Raw genomic sequence first — 25,032 nt, forward strand, 5'->3', positions numbered from 1 at the left:
CCCCCTTCAAGTAATTGTTGCGCCATATTGGTTAAACACCCAAAATATTGGCTGAAATAAAGTGTATTCAGTTCGAAAATTTTTTTTAATGACTTTTTAAAAACAAAATTGACTGTTTTTAATGATGGAGATTCTAATTCATACATATTAACCATTAACAAATGTGGTTAACACTAATTCCCCCGTGGAGTTAGGACCTACAGTATCATGTCGCGTATTTTTATCCTTTTATACATCACATAATAAAACAAGGTGAATAAGTTATTGCTGGTTTTGAATGTAGCTAACATAATATAACTAGTCATCCACAATATTTTAGAAAATTGAAATGTAGCTAACCTAACTTTAAAAATCATCCAAACGATTTCAAAGTATTTCAGAACCACAACTGAGCCTCCATTTTGAGCAAATATAAGATCCAAAGAACAGAAAACTCAAATCTTTTGATCCTGTCAGCAAAGAATGTGGCCGAATAATTCTGATACCTGATTCCATTAGTGAGTTACAAGGAATATGGTTTAGCAAAAACTTTGTTGGAATCAAGCCATTCCGCTAATGGAACTTTTCCGACAGCGTCAAGAATAGCCCCCCTGTATTTGAATGTACTGCACGCCATGTAAATGAATAACTCAATGCGACGTTGTTTTGTGTTGCCGTCACCCGCGGTCTCGTGATCGAGACTCGGGGCGGTCCTAGTGGTTTTAGTGGCTCTTAATGAAATCTCCGGCGGGCGCCAGGTTAATTTGAGTATTAACCGAGGTGGTCGTGGGTTTTTGTTCCTGCGTGTTCCACTAGGATCGGCGGCTGTTGATGGTGGAAGGGAGTCCCTGCTTTTAATACGCACTGGCCCTAAACAGTGTAGAGGACTGTTTCCTAACTGATCAGGGGGCGTCTAAGAAATAAAGAACACGTTAATTAGGTGCTGGTTTTTAATCCCGCATCTCACAAAGTGTGGATGGGCACAAGTTATACAATTACACTGGACAAATACGCTGACACTACACACACTCGCACTGAATAATTAATTACGTGTTACGTTGCGGCACTTGCAAATAAGATCCCTACATGGGTTTGAGGGTAGTAGTAGAGTTTGAGTGGGTTAACGGCCACTCCCGTGATAAACTGGAATTAGCTTCGTGCCCGGGTTCACCTGTGTGAGTCGCGGGCCCACGAAGGTAATATTAAGAGAAAAGTCTTTACGTTTGTAGCCGGCAGGCGTCTGCTCGACGAATTAAATTAAGTTCTGTTCGCGGGAGTCGGCCCGGACCGTAAGGTGACTGCGTCGCGAACCGTTGTTGCGCGACGAGCAAAAATTAACGCGGCCGGGTTAAGCCCTGCACCGGAAAAGGGCACGGGGAAACGCGGGGAGAGGGAAAAAGAGGTTTTAATGAATTATAATATTTACCAGTATGAAGAAATCAGTAGCACAAAAGTTGAAGTCTCCCCGCGGTATCACGTGTCCGCCCCGGCCCGTGAGTAAAACTCTACTACCGCTTTTTGTCTGGAGGGGGGGGGGGGGGAAGCGTCATGACGCGCCGAACTTTCTAATGTGTCGTTATTCCAAATTTATAATTATAATTAGTCATTATTATTTCTAGAACCCTCGTAACTTAATGACATCTGTCTGAATTAGTTGGCGGAAGGCCTATAATAATAATACATAATAAAATTGAGATTAATAATATTTGAAAATAGAAAGTCCGGCTGGAGATTGTCTGTCACTTGTTGACTACTTCAGTGGCTATTTGCAGGTGAAAACGGGGAGGTTAATTAGGTTGATTTATGCTGTTGTTAATTATTGGCGGAAGGCCGCAAGGGATGTTCCGAACGTTTATTAATTGCGGTTTCCCACGGGGAAAACCGCTGCACCCCTACGACGCACTTTCACTCTTAAGGGTTGTTTTGAAAATTAAAAATCACTTAATTACTCCCCGTAATTAATGAAGCATAAGAGCTGTTTGGTGGAGTTGGCATATGGGCGTAATCTATTTAACACTCACCGACGTCGTCGGCTCGCTTGACTCACGTGACCTGGGCTAGGGTTGCGTTCCGTTAGCGGGGTTTAATACTGGCGGGTGGAGGCCGGGCTTTATGGCCTTCGGACGGACGACGACAGTGTTATCATTGTCTATGCGAGAATTGGTTAAGCGTTAAGCATTTCACCTTCTAGTTTTATACATTCTATGGTTACATTTTTTCTATGGTTGACAATTTGTATTTTTTTGACGGTCTAATTGTTGTTCTTTAAATAATTTAATGACATTTTTTATTTAAAGCGGTGAGATTTAGAGAGATACGCGAGCTAATTGAACTAGGTACGTATGTCATCAGTACTAATAGTATTTTACGGGGAAAATTTCATATATTTTGCATAGAAGATGACGGCCAGTAAGAGGTTAGGGAAAGAATTAGCAGATATTCGATCCGCCAACTTCTGTTTCTTCAAAGACATTCAAGTAGATGAAACTAATTTGTACACGTGGAAGGGGTTAGTACTACCAAACAAACCTCCGTACAGCAAAGGGGCCTTTAAGATTGAAATCAACTTTCCTGAGATGTACCCGTTTAAACCCCCCAAAATAACGTTCGCCACGAAAATTTACCACCCAAACATTGATGAAAAAGGTCAAGTGTGTCTTCCCACGATATCTCCAGAAGGATGGAAGCCAAGCGTGAACATCATCTCAGTAATTCAAGAGCTTCTAACACTCATCGATGAACCAGAAGTGGAACATGCTTTGCGAGCTGATCTTGCTGAGGAGTATCTGAAGAACAGGAAGAAGTTCATGCAGCATGCAGAAGAGCACACAAAGAAACATGCAGAGAAACGTTGTTAAATGTGCAAAAGTACATTTATTTCATTCTGGAACTTGGCTCCAAACTTTCAGTGAAGTCAAAGCCTTATTATATTTGGATTGATTAAAATTATTGAACAATTTGAGTGCCTAAATATAGACCATTTGCAATGGTTTTTCTTTTGTTTAAGATCATTATCTATTTTCAAATGCCAATAACAAAGATTTGTACCTTGGCTCATAATATAGGGATAAGTGGTTATAAGTGAAATGAGTAAATATATTCAGGCTGTATTTTTTACTTTTATATAACTACATTTTGTACTTGAATTGATGACTTCTCTTTGTGTGTTCACCTGACACTTATGTTTACATTTGTTTTGTCAAAAATTTGATTTTGTTGTAAATGAGCCAAAATTTAGTGAATTCTTGAATTTTTCACATTTAAATGCTTCTATAAATTATTTGTTTATTTTGTGTTTTTTTAGTTAGGATTTTAATTAGTTTCCCGTAGGAAAGGGTTGCATGGGGATTAGTACCTATGCTATAAATTTCCATAAAAATATCTTTGACCTCATCAAAATGGCAGCACTTATGTAATTATCACAGCTTCATTATCATAGGAAAATAGGGTTTTTTTCGCCAGGAACAACAGCAAACTTATCTTTGAGAATATTACATTTTGGGTATAATTAAATTAAACGAAGTTCGATCATTCCAACATAAATTGATAAGCTATCATAAATAGTAAACTTGCTTTATATTTTCTGGGAATTGAAAATTATACTAGAATCCAAACTATTTCAAATAGTGTATTATGAAATACCAAATACAAATTTTTTTTTATTTCAACATATACTAGAATCCTAACCATTCTAATGTACCTGTGTTGTGCTACACACAAAGTAATTTCCTTATGAAACAACTTTTTTTTTAAAATCTTTGTTATGCACCCACTTTAGCCCCGTAAAAATGTAGCCTCTATAGTGCAACTATACCACTGGCTGATTACACTGCACACTCGAATATCTGTGTGCTTTTATGTTCACTAGTTCTTATAGGAGGAGTACAGTTGTGTACAAAACCTAATATATTATCATATTACTCTACTTCCTACAAATTCTATGCCTTTCACTAGCTACTCTCAGTAACTAACGATTTATCACATTACTTGATTACAAACTTCACTTTTTCCAAAACATCTTATAAAATTTATGTCTTACATTATTTCGAATGTCATTCTGTAGTACCATTATATTTCCTAACTCTATTAGCGCATATTACTATTGATAATATAAATTAATTGTAATGTATCCAAGTGGCCACAATAAACACATAAAAATCATGTAATTCCTATTGGCAATAATAAAAAGTCATTGAGTCTGCTTACCTCAAAAACAATTTAATAACTACTTAATATGTTCACTTGCACTTCTTAAATTAATAATTCACTTTAACTAGGTACTCAAATTACTAATTTACTTTATGTTCATCTCGCAGCTCATACTGATTTGTATATTATTTTGCAATATCACCTAACATTACTATCTTTATATTTTTTTCATGTTTTCTTATATGTTTAATGAATTCCAATTGTCCTCCATGATTTTTCAAAATATCATCAATAAATTCATACCCCACGTATTATTCATACGTAAAGCTGGACTCGCAGTGATCCGTGGTGTCCATCCGTCTCCCCTCCTCCCGTCAATCACACGATCTCAAGCCAACCAGAAGGCCTGAAAAATTCCACCCATCAGTCTTCTGGTGTGTTGGCAGTATCTAATGGAAAAGGAGCCTATTTGATGGACGTGCAGACCAGTGAATGGCTCAGCTTTTTGACGGATGGATGGGTAGGTGACAAGACAGATGCGATGGATCATTGAGTCCACCTTAATCTTGGACACAATAATAATAAGTGGAGGTAACTAACAAAAATGTAAGCAATTCAGTAAAAGACTAGTCACCACTAAGAGAATACATTTAACTGGCTGAGAACTAACTCCTGCTGCTGTAAGATGTGTGCTGATACTCCTACTTCACCATGCACAAATCTAACAAATACAAAATTCTTAAATGACAAAATGGGTATAAGTACAGTGAAAGGTATTTAATCTGTCACATTCAGGATCATGACCATGCTGGATTTTAGAACGTTAATGTAACTTTGACAGAAATATCAAAGGTAAATTATAATGCAGTACAATGGTTTTTAAAGCAAGTTGTGATAAGTTACTGTAGGTAAAGAAAAAAAATAGGTGAGCGTTAAAGTTCAAAAAAAGTCTAATATCGCGTTGCATCCATGATTCAGATATCTTGTCCAAAAAAAAAAAAAAAAAAAAAAAAACTGTATTAGTCAGTAAATGTGATAGAAATCAAACCTAGACTCGTAATGTTCTCTTTACCTATATCTCTTTGCCTTCAGAAACGTTTAAAAACAATGTTTCACAAAAATGTTGCATTAAAATTTGGCCTTGAAATTATAATTTAAAGTTTACTCTCATTGCACCCAAAGAAGTTTCACTTCAAAAATATTTAGTTACAAAGCAAAAACAATACTCATGTAACATTGACAATACTGATTTACATAAGTAAATAAAATAATACGTACTTGAAAGAAAACAATTTTCTTGCGAACACGGCCCATGGCGTGGTGCACAACAATAAGCTCAAATCCCGTTGTGCTGCCCTCTGCCCAAACACTCCCTTACTAGATGCCAGCAAGTTGGGGTGGCATCAAGCGCAGGCGGGTCCCTACCGCCGCCACCCACCTATCCCTGCAGCACGGCAGGGTTCAACCTGAGCCGCACGCCGCCACATGGAGTCCGCCCAAGGGAACCAGGTCTCTGCACCATCCACAACCTATTCTTTGTCCTTATTCGCGTCAGAAACATTTCACAACAATGTTTCTTAGAAATGTTACATTAAAATTCGGCCTTGAAATTTTTCTCCCATCACACCCAAAGAAGTTACAGTTCAAAAATCATTATGGAAATGTGTCAGTGAAATGTAACCTACCAGAAAACAGATACGACAAACTCTTGAGTGAACTAAAAATGGCTGCAGCGCAATAATGCGAGCAGCTTTCTTGGTGCTGAATTGAAAATGTGCTGAGCAATATGCCAGATTAAAGACATTCCAGTGTAGTATACTGAAACCATTAGTACTAACCTCTGTGTTGCCAGCCACAGCGAAGAGATGCCGGATTACCTGCCCTAGTCGTTCAGTTTAAGTAGACTTCAGGTGGGCAACCCTCCAGTTGCCAACATTTCCAAATAAGCTGAGTCTCATGTATTTTCTTAATAACCTTACCAACAGACTACTTTCAATTGAAACTGGTAATTGTTGAAGTTTGTGGCTTCAAATGATGATCCATCCAACCAAAATATATATATATTTTTTTTAGCATCTGCAATAATTTACTGTTTGTTGTGTAATATCGTAGCTCTCGGAATACCGAATTTGGTAGGAGTGATTTCTTGAATGGAATGGAAGCTGCATGGAACAGTGCTACCAAAGGGAAATTATATATATATATAAACTTTTAAAGAAATTTAACAAGTTTAGCATTTTAATAAAATGCATTGTCGAAAATCTGGGCTAAAGCTGCAGTTTTGTATTTTTTAAGCCTCTTTTGTTTTTATTAGAGCAGTTTCATTATATAATTTAGAATTTTTGTCTCCTAATTAAATGATTTGTTAGTTGATGTAGCTGCTCCAGCAACAAATTCTAGCAGCCGGTGCTGAAACTGTGTGTTATTCGCATTCAGAAATGTAGTTGGAAACAATTTGCATATATATTTATCATGCTAGGCATTATTTTAAAGATTTCTACGTTAAATTTCAAGCCTGAGTTTTGTTTTATAAGTATATTTGCAACATGGGAACACATTAATTTACTAGTTACAGAGGTTGGATGTTGCACATCTCTGACAAGTACTGAAACTCTCTCGCATGTTTTTTTTCCTTGCATGGCTATTGTTTTTTTACAAGATTTCTTTACACGCGAACAATTTAATTTCTTGTTTCACTGAATGTATGTTTCATGACATTATTTTCTGACTAAGGTTAATGCAAGCCTTGCTAATAATTCATAGTGTGAGAGCAATTTTTTTTGTGTAATTATGTTATTTTACATCACAGTTGGTTTTCAGCTGTTTCTCCAGGTTTGAGTTTTAACTAAATTCAAAAGTTGGGTCTGTTGGTTTAGATACATTAAAAATACTGCAACATCATTATATCATTACATTGTTTCAAAGTATGTTTATATTTCAATTGGATTCTGGAAAATTAGCAATTTGTGAAGGGCTATGAAATCAAGGCTAATTGTGCTGTTTCATTGATTAAAAATTAGTTCATATTTAGAACTATTTATCTTAGCATGGTAACATTTTTTTTTATATATATATTTTGCTAATTATATTCTCTTATTTTTGTATAACCACCTAAAAATTTCCCTGTACAGTAATTTATATCTTACCACTATTGAGTGTTTTAGAATCCATTGGGAATTGAAAACTACCCCTTTGCAGGATCATAATCAAGCAACTTGTGTAGTATTAGGAAAAAGAAAATTTTCTGAAGTTTTAAATTTTATTTATCAGAATATGAACTTGACAATTAGGAAATTTTTTGAGATCAGAATGAAGAAGGGATTTTATAAAATTTTATAGAGATTCAGAATTTTTAATATCATTAATTGCTTACCATCAGAATTCCTATATGGTTTTCTTAGATTCATCAGCATAATGAGTGTATTTGATTTCAAGACTGCACAGAATACTTTTCTTTCAAATTAGCCACATTCATTGATAAAACTTTGCCACATTACTTCATTTTAATTTTAAAGTACAGGTATATTAAATAAAAAATAGAGTGTGTTTTATTACAACAATTGCTATTTAGTCGCATGGTGACAGTGTAAGCGACAGGACATTAGGATACTCAAAAAAAATTTCAGGAATATTTAGTACTTCCACAGGTAGGCAAAAAAAAAAGTGCATGTAAATCAGTACACGTGATAGAAGTGATTTCTTTGGCAATTCAAAACTAGACTCTTATGTATATCATAAGGGGTAAAACGATAGATAGAAAGAGAGAAGACAATTTTCTAAATTAATATTACTTGCTGCTGAAATACACCATAAAGTAAAACTGAGCGTGTTACTGTTTCTTGAAACAATTCTGCCATTTCTAACACGCCCAAACTCTGAACAAAATATGAAATTAATAACAGGTAGCGCTATGCGGGAAATGCAGGGACTGTCTCAACAATGTTGTCTACACTGCTTGTTTGAACAAGGAGGAACGCGAGCATGCTGGTAGCAAATAATAAAATTCAAGGCATTCACAGGCTGGCTGTATAGGATACCTATACCTATTTTCTGAAACAAGCGCATGTGCCTACTCTTAGTCTTTCGTTCATCTGTCTCTCTTGGTTCTATTTTGTTTGGTAGGGTACGAATCATCGCACAAAGAGGAGAACGAAAGTGAGCCCAGCAACGTATATAGCATAGTGTTCTCTTCATATCTCTTTGGCCAAGTACCTATTCACTGTCCTTTATGCATCAGGAATGTTCCATAACAATGTTTCACGAAAAAAATTGCATTAAAATTCAGCCTTGAAATTTTACACCCAAAGAAATTTCACTTCAAAAAATCGTGCCATACAGCAAATATTAATACATCAAGGTTTATCACATCTGTAAATCTGTAATCATGGAAAATGAGGGGGGGGGGGGGGATGTAGGGATGTTAGCATGTCTACATGAAAGTCATTAAAGGACAATGGTGAAACAGGGAGCAGGAACTGCAACTGGAACACGCCAAGAATACACCAGCTTACAACAACAGCCATGTTGACTTGATGTAAGTTTTTGGACATACGCCATTGCTAAGAACTTTTTCTGTTGAAGAAAAACTAAAAACTAAAATAAAGAAATAAATAAATAAAAATACCCAAAAAAAAGACAAAAACACACAAAATTAAGCAAACAATTGCTGTTGTCAACACGAATATGAACACCACAAAATATTCCGTAACAGGAATATGGTCAACAAACAAAGAAAACAAAGAAAAATGTACTAAGAGAACGAAAAAAAACCCCACAAATGATGACAACACAAAAATATTGAACCCAAAATAATTCAGCACAACAGTTGAAACGAGACAAAAACACGACAAAACGAAAAGACAAACGAACACAATAGTTTTACCAAAACAGAAACAAGCGACGTTTCGGGAACTGCTATCTGCTCCCGTCCTCAGGCAGAGACGCACATGGTATGGAAACACAGGTGCGACTGTCGCACCTGTCGCTTGTTTCTGTTTTGGTAAAACTATTGTGTTCGTTTGTCTTTTCGTTTTGTCGTATTTTTGTCTCGTTTCAACTGTTGTGCTGAATTATTTTGGGTTCAATATTTTTGTGTTGTCATCATTTGTGGTTTTTTTTTCGTTCTCTTAGTACATTTTTCTTTGTTTTCTTTGTTTGTTGACCATATTCCTGTTACGGAATATTTTGTGGTGTTCATATTCTTGTTTACAACAGCAATTGTTTGCTTAATTTTGTGTGTTTTTGTCTTTTTTTTGGGTATTTTTATTTATTTATTTCTTTATTTTAGTTTTTAGTTTTTCTTCAACAGAAAAAGTTCTTAGCAATGGCGTATGTCCAAAAACTTACATCAAGTCATGCACTCCCATTGCACAAATCTTTTAAAGATAACAGCCATGTTCCCCCACTTCCCCTACAATCCAGGTTCGACTCCACTGGGAATCGAATCCACGTCACGCTGGCGAGTGATCTGACCATTCGACCACCATGGATAGAAGGAATCAAGAAACTGCCAGTACTACTATTGTGCTGTGACGACTGGGTGGTTGTTGCAAACAAGTTTACACACTCCAAAGGAGTGTCATCGAGAGAAACAATAGGCCCAGGGGCAAATCATTTTGTCGGGCCCCTTCCATTTTATTTTGCGTAAAACTCTTCACACCCCACAATAAAAAGTGCATGCACAAAAAAATAATGTCGGACAGCCCTCTCCTCTACATGCAATGTATGTCATTGCAGCTGTATTGAAGCACTTATTTGTTGCAAAATCCACATTTTATAGATTTTGAAATGAATTTTTATGTGAGAACCTCAAATACTTTAAACATATATTTGCAGTATTCGTTGTATTGTTGCAGTAACACTTGTGATTTGTGAAGAAATTTTTAAGATATCCCCCTAATCCCACAAGATAGAAGTACATTTTAAAGGTGTTTGCTAGCCATAATTTCTTAATATTTAAGCCAAACACTTCCATTCGAAGAATTTTTAAGGTAGGTATGTAATGTTAGAAAGAAAAAAAAAAACTATTTTTGCATTGAAAATATATTAAAGTTCCATTTTTAATATTTTAGGGACTGAGAAGCTTAAAATGGTATAGAGAACCGAACCTAAACAGGATAAATGTCAATGCACTTGCTATTGCATGACGATTGTAATTCTTCAATGCAAGGGCACAATCTGTAGGCTTCGCAAGGGAGGCCCAAGTAGCTGGAATGTTTTAACTGACACAAAGTGCTCGTTTGTTTTATACTGCCCATATGTTCGCCTATATGCATGCAATAAGCAAAAAAACTTTAAAATATAACAAATTTTTTTCGTAAAACATAGTTTTGATGTTTATGTTTATCAACCCCGTTTCACAGTCACGATTTTGCAAGCGCAAGTGGGGCCCTTCAGTGAGGGGCTTCTTAATTCCAGGACAGGGGAAGGGGGTAAGGGCCTCCCCCCTGAATCTACGCCCATGCTTCAATGGATGGTATAAAGGGCACAAGTCAACCACCCACAACAAAATTTGTCTCGTTGAAATTTGTGTAATTATTTTTTTCAGTGTGAGTAAAAAAGTACTTACAGAATTAATTAATGTAAAACTAATTATGCAATTGATGATTTCCCCCCCCCCCCCCCTTTTTATGTATAAGAAATCTGCATAATTAAACAGTTTCCCATTGTTTTCCACTGTCTAATTTTAAACAACACAAACATAAACAGTCAAACTGAGACAACTAAGTTGAGAGGTCCAAATAATATAATTTTTTGTTTTATCGTTCTGAGTTGGCCAAATTATAATTTTAAAATATACCCGGAGAAATAACAATTTAAATATTTAAGAAACTGTTACAATATTACTGAAAACAATAGTGACATTTGTAGGGTTTGTGTACAACATATCTGGCAACTTTAAATAGTTTTTATTTTGTTCAAAATTCTGTTTATTTTGGAGTGGCCTAGTGCCTGTCTAAATAATATTTTCTTTTCTTTAATAATAAATATTAGCCATTTATATTCTCATTCATGTTTGTTGTCATTGTGAAATTTGCATGCCAAATCCAACCCTACAGAGAGAGTATGTATTTTACTATATCTGTGTACACTTAGCCAAGTATTTTTTTACAGTACTAGCGAGAGATAAAATCTTGAAATTAATTTTAACAAGCAATATTCTGTCAAAGAATCAAATAATTTGAAATTCCCTTATTTTACAGAGATGCTAATTATCTCATGAAAATGCAGTGATGTTCTTGAGAAAATATTCTGTTACCTTCTTCTAATGAGTCTTGCAATGAAAGAGCTTGACTTAAAAAGATTTTCATGGATATAATACAACATCGCTAGTTTTAAGTGTATGTCGTGTTCATCGTTGGGTTTGCCTGTGTACCACTCTGTTGTCCAAGATTGTAGATTGTCTATATTTTGTTTGTCTGTACAGCAAAACCTTTTTGTTGCGGCCCCATTTATTGCGACCACCTCTCTATTACAACCTGATTTCGAGGAACCGTGAAAAAATTGCCGAAAATCAGAAGAAAATCGGACAGAAAATAAGTTTCTTGTGGTGAGTAGCGTGTTACTGCGTTTCTCTTGCCGAGTGCTGTACTGCCGTAGGCAGCGCATATCTAAAAATAGATACCACTTCCTGTCGACCGCTGTTAGCGCTTGACAACCCCCATTCCACGAATCACTTATCTGCTTCATTTTAACAAGAGTAAAAATATATTAAAACTGTCAGCAAATTGATAAAAGCTTTATGTGTCCGCAAAACAGGGCACAACACTGGCCTGCCAGTTGTTTTCATTTAAAACGTGGCTAAAGAACTTGTATGGATCAGGCTGAAAACATCCGGCAATACGTGTAGGTTATAAGGAATCTTGTTATGAATTGAGATGTTATGTTTTTCGAGTAGATATACACAGCGACCGACTGGATGCACGCCCGCCTCGACTTGTTTCAACTGCCGCAGCGATGTTTATTTTGACAGCTCAAGCAATTATCTTTTCCCGTGGGTTGACAGAAAAAGGTCGCTTCACCCAGCATAAAAAAAAGGCTACGCCACTTATTCCCCACGCAGGAAACACACTGGCTGCCGTCTGTCTCCCCCGCATTTATCTTTATTCTAACATTCCAGTCTTGCCTCTCGCACGAGCAATAACGAAGCGACCATGCATTGGGCTGTTTTATGCTTTGTTTGGTGACAGCAGCTTGATTTTATTTGGTATATTCCTTTTCATAGGACCCTTGCTATTAAATTACATTTATATTTAATTTTGAAAGCTTGTAAATTCCTTGCCAGAGATGACTGAACACGAACTTGGTGTGAAAAGTGGCATATTTTGACATACTTTTTTTTTTGGGCGTGTTTGAGGGGGGGGGGGGGGGGGGGGGAGGGGGAGGGGTCCGAAAATATTTACAACGATCTTACCTCTCCCTCACCGCTTTAGTACCCCATTCATAATAGCCAAATTTTATGGGAGAAGAGAGGGTGAAAAGAGCATTTGCTCACTGAAGGTTTTTCAAAAGAAGCGAAGTTGGGGTGTTATAAGGGAGGACACTAGATGGTTTGTGTGTCTGGGAGGGATGAGCTAGCCTTGAAGAATGTTAACGAGGGGAGGGAGGGGTGAGCTTATGCGTCATGAAGCCGCTGCCGCCAGCCAGCCGGGCGAGCTTCGTGTGTGCCCACTCGCGTTGCAGAACCTACCGCTGCCATATTTTTAAAGGAAATGTCCCATTATTTTTTTTGTTATTCTTACATGAACATTATTGGAAGTATTAAAGCCGACACAAAAATATGCTGTGTGTTAAAATTAACAGATTTTAATGATCTTTCATTTCGTTTTTTTTAAATTTATTTTTCCTGATTTTCACATTTTGGTCAAAATGTCCAATTTTTTGACGGTTCCCGAGAATGTATTCGTAAAATCACTGCTTCGTTAAATCCGGGGTTAGTGTATTTAACTACGGCAAGCAGAAAATGTACATGTAAACAAACCAGTAAAAATAAACTGTCTTTTGACATATTTTCTTTAGAGGTGGCCTGTAGGGCGACAGACTTGTAATGAAGGTTGAAGTGGGTTTAAAGCAAAGCCATCTAGCATTGTGAGTGACAGCATCCTGGCCATTGTACGGCTAGTTTCTTAGCGAGTAGCGGTTTGGGTTGGGGGGGAAGGGGGGGGGGGGTGAAATAAACTGAAAATTTCGGAAAACATCTATTACGACCCCCCCCCCCCCCTCTCTCTCTATTAAGACCCTATTCCTGGGAACCGTGAGGGGTCGTTTTAGAGAGGTTTGACTGTATTTTGTTTGTCTGCTTTGTTACAACTGTCTCGTCATTGTCAGCCCACCGTTTGTCCACACAGTGATATTTTCGCTGTCTAATTTCTTCCACAAAATCTTCTCTGTGCTGTCTTATGTGTTTAACATTGAAAATGGCTGGTTTTCTTTGTGTTTATGTCTTGTTCTTTCTTGTTGTTTCTCTATGACATACAGTTAAATCAAATGTACTGTATAATTTCTTAAAAACCAATTTGGTTTAGGAAAAAAAATTATACTAATAGATACTACAGAACACTATAGCTATAAAATAATTTTAATGCCACTAACATAATTTTGAGATGCAGGAATGTGTGTCTCTTAGCAAGTAAATTTATTTGTTCAATTTTGAAAACAAAAATACTAAATCTCACTGATGTACATCAAGTACAATATAATGCATTAATAAATCATTAAATTGATTATTTATTTTCTAAATACTGTATTGGTCTGAATATATGAATATAGGCCATAAACACGGCCCCCCCCCCCCTCTCTCAGGTTTTATTTACTGATTTTAGTTGGAAAACAAATGCTATATGAATATGTATATATATGTGTGTGTGTGCCCACACACACATGCACACATGTCCACGCAAACTTTTTTTTTTACTGATCTTAGCAATCTTAAAATATAGTGTGTGTATAATTGCAACCACCAAGTGAAAAAAAATATAAAAAATTAACACTCATATACACACACTATGAACATTTATTGCAAGGATACTATGTTTATTATTAATGATAAAACAAAATACTGTGCTGTGAGTAAAACAAACATTATTAGTAAAACTGTTCCGAAGTTACTAGGGATTAAAAGAATAAAACGTATTAGACAGGAAAACTTACTTATAGGATTAAATTGCATTATAATCTTAGGACAAGTAGTTAAATTATTTAAATTTTTTAAGAAGAAAAACTTCTTAAGAAGCAACTTCTAAAATTTATTAGTTTTTCTTTTTATGATGCAGCAAAGTGATGGGTTAAATTAATACTTCTTTTTTCTTCTTTGTGTACTATATCATTTTTAAGAAATTTGCAAACAAGAGGAACCAAATTTATAATTTATTAATATACGTAATAGTTAATCAAAATCACTTCAATAACTTTCATTAAAAAAATTAAATAAAGTGGCAATTAATGTTAAAACTCAGTATAAAAATACATATTTATCTAGTATCAAGATTATTAGGGAAGGGGTTTTGGCCTATCTTTGTGACAATATGGTCAGTGGCGGCTGGTGCCTTTTGAAAATGGGGGTTCACAGCATTGGGCTCTTTATATAAAGAATCACCGAACCCCCCTCCCCCTTTTTTTTTGAAGCGGGTGGTCCGGACGTGATCAAAAAGGCATACCGCAGAATAATATGTTGTGAAAGAAAACCTCTCCTTTACTTGATTAGTAATCACATCACATACTTCCTTGGCTGCAACAGTTCTATTTACATGAACATCTTCCACTTTCTTTTTTTAGAATGCTATGCTGCTCTGGCACCGACATTTCAGTTCGCATTCTCACTTTATCCATATTCTCTCTTTCTTTCTCAAATGAAAGTCGAAAACTGTCAACATGTTTCTTGACTTTATCGGCATCGATGCTCCTTTTTTGTAGCTGATTAAACAAAATGTCTACGTGCGGCATTATATTGTGAAAAACTGTCAGCCAAAATAAAAACACTGGATCATTCAACATATGCCGAATAGCTCCCGACTGGTTGATTGTTGTTGACTGCTTGCATGACGACTCAATTTTGTTCATGCATTCAATCAGTTGTTTTCTGTACTTGTACACCGTGTTAACAGTACATAGGGCTCTTAAAATTCCATCTTGTAGAAGAAGCACGAGGAATTCTCCCGCCAACAACGCCATCAAGAACAGAGATTCTCTGTGTGAGTGGCTAAAGAAGTTAGTTATATCACTCAAATTGGAAAAGAATACACGGACTTGTTGGTTTTGGCTTGTAGATTGTGCCACAATTAAATTCAACTGATGCGCATAACAATGCACGTAATGTGCAATAATGGCCTGAACACCATTGTGATGCCCACTCATTACACTAGCTCCATCATAACTCTGAGATATCAATTTCTCGGGTTTGTCAACAATACTTTCCAAAACAATGCGAATACAATCTGCGATTGACGCAGCATCATGTCCTGGAGGATTTACAAATTGCCAGAATCGTTATACTGCTTGCCCGTTAGGTAACACATAGCGAAAAACTATAACCAATTGGAATAAAGATGATATGTCTGTCGTTTCGTCTGCAATCACTGAAACAAAACTTGCACATGAAATTTATTTTTTGATGTATTCTTGGCAGACTTTAAGCATACAATCTAGCAAATCGTTTTGGATTTCTTTACAAGTCCCTTTGAAAACAGTGGCATTTGCAAGGTGGTCTTTCAAAGATTTGTCTAACTCTGCTGAAAAATTAACTAACCCTCTAAAAATTCCAGGATTAGCAGATTTTTTGTCTCGTCGTGACCTCGCAGTGCGAGTTCAAACGCCCTGCAAATGTTTATACAATCTATAATTTTAGACAAGACATAACGTTTTTTGTAACTTGCTCGTTATGTTGTTTAATGTTTAAACGGTAGGCACAATCAAGTTGTTGGCGAATGTCTAATTCCCCCAAAAGATGAAACTCCCGGACGGAATTCAAATGTGTTTCTGCACTCTCATGCTTCATTATTTTTTGACTTAAGTGAGACAAATCTGAGACGCCAAAACCTACAGAACTAGATTCATCACTTCGTTTCGCGAAGAGCAGGCAGGGAAAACAATAGAGCCGGTTGGTTTCTTCGCATCCACAGATCCACGAGGTTTTTCTCGTAAATGTCCTGCTTAAATTCTCTCCTGAACTCCCTATTTTTTGACTTAGTCACTTGCACTATAATAAGTTTAGGCATTGGCCTGCCTGCTTGTTTTATTTCGATTTTCCTTTCCAATGACAAATTAGAAACACCAGTGTTTTTATGTCCGAGACTGTTAACTTACTCAAGGCCATAACGAGTAACTTAACTTAGTAGTTAAAACAAACTTTTTAAACGTCGCACTAAACGCACTAAAGAAGAACAATAACACGTGACAAACACTGCCGTCATCATTCTCGAAGAGCGAGCCAAAATGGGAGAAACAGGACAAGAAATGTCGCGCCGCGCACAGGATAGTGTTGCGCACGACTGGACTGTGCTCCTAGGCTGGCTTATGGGGAGCTACCCCCACTACGTCGCTCCGAGCCGAGCGGCGCGCCGTCGCCCGCCTAGCCTCCATCGCACGTGCGATCCCAGCAAGCTGCGCTTACTATATAGCGGCGGTTTTGGAAAATATTGCTAATGGTTATAAGACCAAATGGGTTGCATTTATATATTATTCGATGTGTATGATATTTAAGTATTACAGTAGGCGCCTATTTAAATGAGGCGAGGGGGTTCACGTGCGAGTGTGCTCTAATGCAATAACCGCCACTGAATATGGTATCAATATAGTACCAATTTAGTGCAAAATATGATTTGGATTTGATTTATGTTTATATTTATTGCATTCAGTAAAGTTTTTATAAAGTCCATACATATTTGGACAAACGTATTGGACCAGACTATCTATTCTTAGCTTTTGACGAAAATTTTAAAACATGCCATGTTGGTTCTGTTTACATGATTGTTCATGGTTTAAGTATAAAGTAAAAGTTCTGACTTAATTTGCTCTGTTATATTCCGTCTTTGGATTCCACTGTTTTTCTTATCAATCAACTTCGATACCCTGGCATACTTCATTCATTATCATTTATACCTCAAGTTGAAAATAAGTAAAAGTAACAAACATGAATATTGTGGATGAGAAACTAGAGTATTGGGGGTGATTATTGATGACAAACAGAGAAATTTGATGGTGACCCATACATAGTATTTCAGAAAAATTTGGTTTGAGTTCTAGTTCAATATAACTTAATCATCAAGAAGGTTTTCAGTTTAAGCCTAAAAATATTCAGGTTCTCCCAGCATTGAAAACTGAAAATTCTCACATATTCCACTAAAAAACAAAGCTGAGTTACAGTGTTCAGATACAATAAGGGAATAATTTATACTTTGCAGATTTGTATTAAAATTTTAAGTGAAAATATAGATCACTCTTTTCTTACTTTCTCATGAAGCCAGGTAAATAAAATTTTTAAATTGGCCATACAATGTCCTGTTTCGAAAATATAATTTTTTCAAATTACATTAGGAAAGTTTATAAAAGAAACAATTTAACACTATTACACACTACAAATTACTGGAAGTTCAATGTATTGTTCAATTACATTTACACAGGTACTAAAACTTGACTAAATCGAAATCCAAGATCCTTATAAAGTATTCACAAAAATTATATACATTAATTTTTACTGACACTGTATAAGTATGCAGCATAAAACATTTTCTACACAATGAAGTCATGGCACCTGTCAGCAGATTCAAATAGCTGGCTAACAAAAGTTGCACCCTGCAAAGATACTTCTAAATGTATCTGATCTTTAATCAGATCCAGACTCATTAGTCATTATCATTACCTTAACTTTAAAAAAATATAAACTACATTCACATCATTGGTACACTTAAGTATTTAACTAGTAATGTTTGCGATGAACTACACATTTTGGTTTGGCAGCTATGAACCAATAATAATGGTGTCCATACAAAGTATAAAGAGAAAACCTTTTTGTATTTTGGTCTAACACTAATATGCTTGTCTGAATTTAAATTAGTGATGGGTTGGCTCACGTATCTTACCAATCAGAATTCTTAGATGTACTCTCAAAGGTCTCTAATAGGCAATCGGATTCTAATTACATATCTATTAATTTTATTCATGGTAGCTGAGCAAAAAAGTTAACACATGCTATAGGTACTTTAACAACCTATGCTACACTTTAACACATTAGCTACTGCATTAAATAGGTAGGAAGTTAGAAGTGTGGGAACATTAGAATATCCAGATATTTGTGCTAATAAAAATTTGATGTTTAAAAAATTTTTTTTTTTATAAATGGGCTAGTGCATTGTATTTCCAGAATTTCAAAAATTCATTTCTCAAGAAATACAGTTGATTTAAAATTTTAAGACTTTTAAGGTTAAAATATAATAAAAATAAATGTGTTTTTAAACAACACCTAATTGAAACTGTTACCTATATTGTAGGTACTAACTATAAGGCATGAGAATTAAAACCTAAATTAATCTAATATTATGAAATGTGGATTTTGACAAGTTGTAAGTAAGTATATGTATGTTTCCATTTAAGGTGTAAAATAACCAAATTAAGGCACAGCTGTGCAATGTTGTGCAATCAAACATGGTACAGCAGTTACAGCATCATTAGTGCAAAGCTAGAAGACACATCAAAACTAAAACGCATGGACAGTAATCCATAGCTCAAACACGTGTGAAGTACATTTTTGCTGTAAATATTAAACTAAATTCTTGAAAATTGTAATGATAATTTTTGAATTAGATGATATTTTCGTAGTAAACATTATCAGCATGAATATTTTTGTGTTTAATGAATCAAAACTATTATTGTCAGAAAATCAATCAAAGTAATATTGTATGTTTTTGGACATAAAATGCTGTAAAATACAAAATGCTCTCAAATATAGGACATCATTAAGTATAAGACTATCTAAAGCCAATATAAGGTTACCAAGACTGCAAAATGACAAATAAAAGGATATCACACGCACAAACGTACACACGAGAATGAATAAATGTCATGTAATAAATTTGGTACCCTACATTTACCCACAGTTCTAAACTATAACCTATTCAATCCCATGCCGCTACAGCTGAAACCTGCAGTCATCTCTCAGGCCTTTTCTGCACTGACTCGGAAACAGATACGGATCACGTAAACGGAGACGGATATCACGGAACAGAGTTTCTACAATAGCCGCAGATGAAGACGGACCCATACGGAATAGCTCAGCAATGCTGAGCTCTACCGTTTACGTTGCTCCGTCCGACAGATAGAAGCAGAGTGTTTGGCTGCGGTGATAGCCATGTTCGTTTATGGTCTAAATACGTTAAAAATTGTTTCAATCACAAGAATAAGAAGTTTATTTTTATCATACGTGTAGTAAATTCTGCCAATGTTACAATCTTGAAGCATAATATATTTTTTAATTAAATTAATATTTCTTAACTTTAGAAATGCAATCTGATTGGCGGCAATTTGTTACGTTTCCGTGCATTGTGGAAGCAGCGGTAGTGAAATGTCCCAGGAGATCCGTCACCACTTACATGATCCATTTATGTTCTGGTGCCGTTGAAGAACGAGCCTAACAGGTCAGATATCCTACAGTCCTCGTCCCCAACTCAATGGCAAGACCAGGTGTCACATCAGGACTTTCATCGCACACTATACTTGGAAATGACTGCGACAGGACTTGCAGAAGTGCTGGATATCGCGCCAACTCAAAATAAACATGGTCTTGACCCAGAAGCTGAGAAAAAAAAAAAAAAAAAAATTAAACAATGGCATGAACTAAATGTCACCCCCAAACTTCTCAAATGTTATGAGTTTTTGCAATTATGTTTTTAACATTACATAATGCTTGCGCAACTAAATATATACTGCTGATTGTAGTAAAAAAATCTCAACTTCATGCACTGGAAAACAAAAAAAAAAAAATATTTTCTTGCATTCCAGATACATACATAATCATACATTCCACATAACTTTTTTAATATTCGAAGTTGTCTTTAATTCACGATAAGGTCATTTCAAATTGCCTAACCTCGTCTCCAGGCCTTTTTTACATCGCAAATTAAATACTTTTTTTTTCTCTGGTAGTCAAGATACTTAATGGGAGAGCCTGCTCTCTGCCATGTATGGCTCAGAAGGCGTAAGACCAAAAAATAGGAAATTTTTCAAATCTGCAATTCTGATTACACCAGGCGTGAAAATAATCAGCTGCTTTTCCTATCCCAGTGATTACACGCTGAAGTGTGAAGATGCGGCATAATGTCAGAAACAAAGGGTATAAAGTTACAGTAAAAATATTTAAAAATCGCTAAGATTGTTCTCTCGGAGGACCAGAATGACGGGGTACCACCACACAGCCAACCCATCACCAACAGAGCACGACGCCGGCGCAAGGAACCCGCGCTAGGACATGATGTGGTTGCCGTGCAGGAAGAGCAGCTTGTCGACGATCTCGGGCGCCAGGCTGGCCCGCCGCAGGTCGTGCAGCACCTGGGCCTCCACGGGGATGCGGTGAGGGGGGCAGGCGGCGGCGGGCACGCAGTTGTAGCGGCGGGCCAGCCGCGCCAGGTTGGGGCACTTGAGGGAGGACTTGGCCCACCACTGCAGGGGGCAGTGGTCGAGGGAGGCCGTGCTCTCGCTGTGGTACTGCACCAGCTCCAGGCTGGCGCGCTCCTCGGCCGGCACGCCCGCCTTGGCGCAGCACAGGTCGCCCAGCAGGAACTCCATCCCTGCGCACGGCCAGCCACGCTTTCACCCCGTCCCACATCGTTCTCACTTCGGCCGACAAAGGTTTTCTTTCCCGTATTTATAAACTTAAACATTTAGTGCACTTAATGTTTTTATAACAACATCCTGTGGACTGAATCTTGTCTCATGCCGATGGCACAACATTAACTTACAAAAATGTTGATGAAAACAAAAGGAATGTGAGCTTCTTTGTAAACGGTGGTCCGACAAATAAGATACCGGTACTTTTGTTAAAATTACAAAATTTTTGAAGTTTCATTTTTTAACGTAGCATAGGCTAAAATGCACACATCACCACATCGGAACTTGACCAAACTAAATACCATGTGCCGGCTGCGTCTGCCGTGACGCATCTACCCGACAGTTCTGCTGGTGAACGAGCTTTTCAAATTGGCGAGTACAACTTTTTTTTTTATAAGTTCCAATAATGAAGGCAAATGACTGAGCAGAGAATACAATATTGGCTGCTGGAATGCAAGTTTCTAGCAGCGTGTATATATGCGCCTTAAGGGGTATTGATCCCTAAGTTAAATGTGCTCAGATAATGCTTGCCTTGCGTTCAAGTGTTTATTACATTAAAAGTGTATGTTCTTTTAACAAAAAAATTTATTAGCATTTTTTTTATATATTTTTTAAGCATTTTAATTGTTATTTGACTCATACTTTGCTGGAAACTCCAGCTTTAAGCAGGTGAAAAATTTTCTTATAGAAACTTTATTTTTATTAAGAATAAAGTATATGGAATGCCATGAGATAATGATTTTCTTTAAATAGTGCTTTAAAATGTAAAAATATCTAGTTTTAAATGCCTCTGTAAATCTCCTTTTTCAAGTTGAGAATCAACAACTTTCAACACTAAATTAAAATGAGTTATGTATCAAAATGTTAGAAAAACTTTAGCTCAGAGTATTCTTCAGCATTTAACGAATACATATATTCATGGATTCTGAAGTTTAATTCCTTCAATTATTTGCTGGAGATGCTAAGATAAAGGCTTGCATTCTTCAAACAGATCTAACATTCAAATACCGTGCAGTGCAGCCCTCTCGCGCCAAAGAGAAGAACTACTTGGACTCGCCACGCCTTCACCCTCTGCCCCCTCACCTTGGTTGTTTGAATGGAGCCAGACTGTAACATGACGCGCTGTCGGTGGTGGTGAATCACTTAGTCTGTTCGCTTGCGATAATGTGTGGACGGGTTGGAGGGAGGGGTGGAAGGTAGGGAATGCACAGAACAGCGTTGCCTGATGTCCTTGTAGCGGGACAGCTCAGTCACGAGCCTGTACGGCCGAGGGCTAGACTGCTGAAAGGCAAGTGGCAGTTCCGAGCGATACTGGGCACGGGGCGTTGTGCATATAAAATAGTTTTTACTAATCTTGTGTGAGGTCGTAATTTGCAACGGGTAATGAGAAGAGTTTATAATGAACTAATTAACAAGTCAAATATGTGTGATATCGCGAAAACTTACAGCTTACACCAAACAATTAACTAAATAAACACCAATTAAATTTTTGTATCAGTCATTGCGTTCATTACTTAGGTTATCGATTGAAGTTCAAAAACAAATAAAAAAATAAGTTTATGAAGGAAAAGCAATGGTTTTTTTCTTGCTTCGATAATTTTATCGTCTTTTGTATTTGCTTAGAATCGTTTTATGTTTTACATTGCTGTAAGAGTTATTTTTTTACATATTGTGATAAGTAGTAATGATATGTCTGATATCGAGATATTGTACGGGTCCATCTGGAGGGGGAAAGGGAAGAGACAAACCCACAAAAACTGTAAATAAATAAATGTATTTATTGGTTAAATTTAAAACTATAGGCCTAATGCTAAGCAACATCTGAAATTTCTTCGTCAGATATACATGGTTATGAGATGAATTAGTTATACTAAAAGTGTAAGACATTCAATAAAAAAATATGTACTAATCAGTTCAATTATAATGTCAGTTTGGAAAGGACATTTTTTCTTTGCAGATTTTCAAATGACTCGAGTCACTCCATGCGCCATATTTCAAAGTGAAATACAACCTCAGAACTCTTAATGCAAAAAAAAAAATGGCAGTAAACTTTACTTGATTCATCATAGCCGTGTTCTTGATTGAGTACAGTGTTTTTTAATTAAGTATTATTTATGATAAGCATTGACACAGGGAAGGGAAGGTGGTGTGTATATTATATATAAATAGTACAATTTTAATAGAAAAAAGAAGTAAGAATGTTCACGACTTAAGCCCGTATCACACGATGGCAGTTTCCTTGGAAGGTCATCCATGCCAGCTAGTATGATGGTTTAGGAGTTGAAATAGCAGAGCGCTGTCCGTTTTCATGGATGTTTTTTTAATCGGCCGTGTTCGAATTTGTGGATAGTTTCGTACTTGATGAATATTTTAACCAATCAGAATGAATGCCCCTAGTTTTTAAATCTGTAATTAACTTTGGAGGAACTGAAATGTTTTGATTGTTTGAAAATAATGGTGAACATAAATTTCTAATGAAATCTAAGCAGTTACGGCAAGCATTATTCGAAAACTTTTGTTGTTGAAACTTGTAATGTAAATGCTCACCCATTTTCGATCGTTTTATGAATGTTAATAAGAGTATTTGAAGTGAATTTTAAATACTCAACTAGTTGGACCATCGTATAGTTAGACATAGGCCTATATTAAAATTACGAGATATGTTGTAGGTAGAAGATAAAACATAGTTTATATATTTTTAAAACGTGATGGATTTTGAACATTATTTAATTTCATTTCAATTAAATTTCACCACGAGTGAATTAGGCCGTGTGTGTGATAGTTTCTTTCAGAGAAACATACCTTTCTAGCTGTCAGCTAGCAGTTTTGTTGGAAGCTTCTAGCGGAATCCAAACGAAACTTTCCATCGTCTGATACGGGCTTTACACTATGCGCGCATGATGTTACACGCCACCGAAACATTGTTGCTAATTTATAGGGGAATATTACCAATTGGCAAAGTGGGAAAAATATAGCTCGAGAACGCACAGATTTAGGATGTTGTGCGAGTTGTTTGAAAAAGTTTGACAAGATATATAAAGTAATAAGCTAATGTGAAATAGTGGAATTATGTGGAAAAATAATTCGATAACTATTTTATATTAGGTAACATTACTGTAAACTTTTAAAAATGCATTTATTTCTTAAAAATAAATTATTTAGGAATCCAAAAAATATATATAAATTATTTCATGATTTGCCTATTATTAAATTGTACATAGCAGGTTGTAACTTGTACTCAAGAACAATAGGTACAAAATTTTTGTTGAAATAATTTAATAGTACCCAATGAAAGTAAATTTTATACGACTCGTACACAATACGAATATAATTGGTTCAGACAAAACTTACATTATTTAAATATTTTAAGATAGGGCCTATGTACATTATTTCATTTGTGCACACAGCTACGCTATTATTTGATACTTCCTTATCTATCGTTTGGAATCAGGACAATATTTCCAAACTTACGCAAAGTTGCTGACGACTAGTGAAGAAATTTAAAAGTTTCGAACTAACAAAACGGAATAGGTTAACGACTCTAGCCACAAGTAAATGTTCTCAAAATTGTATTTCAATGAAAAAAAGTCACAAATGTTGGTTAAAATATGATAAGCAAAACACTAGCGAAACTATGAAACAGCAATATAGCATGAAATTTCGTATTCTCAACGGAAAAAGTTATTTACAAACAGTAAGGTATAACCGAGCATATATATATATACACACACACACTTATTATTGCAAATATAATTTAACAGAATTAAATGCGTAATAAGTACCTACATGCTTGTTGCATAAGATATTGATAACTGGCAGCATTATTGTAATTTCTATTCACTTAAATGCATGTAATTGTTCCGTAATAATCATTAAATTAACAAACACAAAATGTATAAACGTGGAACCATTGAAATTTCAAAACACTGAACTATTAGAACAATACCTTTGTTATTTCTTAACACCAAATTGCAACTCTTTCATAATATTATCTTACGTAATGTTAATACTATATTATAGATAATGTAATAAACAAAACATCTATGTTTGCTTTTGCGTACTGGCGTGAATTGCGCGGGCGTTCTGTGA

At 36.0% G+C, this 25,032-nt stretch overlaps 1 protein-coding gene across 1 annotated transcript in view; it reads right to left on the reverse strand.

Moving 5' to 3' along the window:
- Nucleotides 1-14,432: 14,432 nt before the first annotated feature.
- LOC134528062 (E3 SUMO-protein ligase ZBED1) overlaps nucleotides 14,433-25,032 on the reverse strand; it is a 33,276-nt gene continuing 22,676 nt past the window's right edge. Inside the window, exon 6 of the mRNA XM_063361278.1 lies at nucleotides 14,433-20,903. Coding sequence (XP_063217348.1) covers nucleotides 20,578-20,903 — 326 coding nt within the window. The 3' untranslated portion in view covers nucleotides 14,433-20,577. The remainder of the gene's footprint in view (nucleotides 20,904-25,032) is intronic.

Source organism: Bacillus rossius, chromosome 1 (assembly GCF_032445375.1).
Source record: "Bacillus rossius redtenbacheri isolate Brsri chromosome 1, Brsri_v3, whole genome shotgun sequence".
In the NCBI taxonomy this organism is placed as follows: Eukaryota; Metazoa; Arthropoda; class Insecta; order Phasmatodea; family Bacillidae; genus Bacillus; species Bacillus rossius.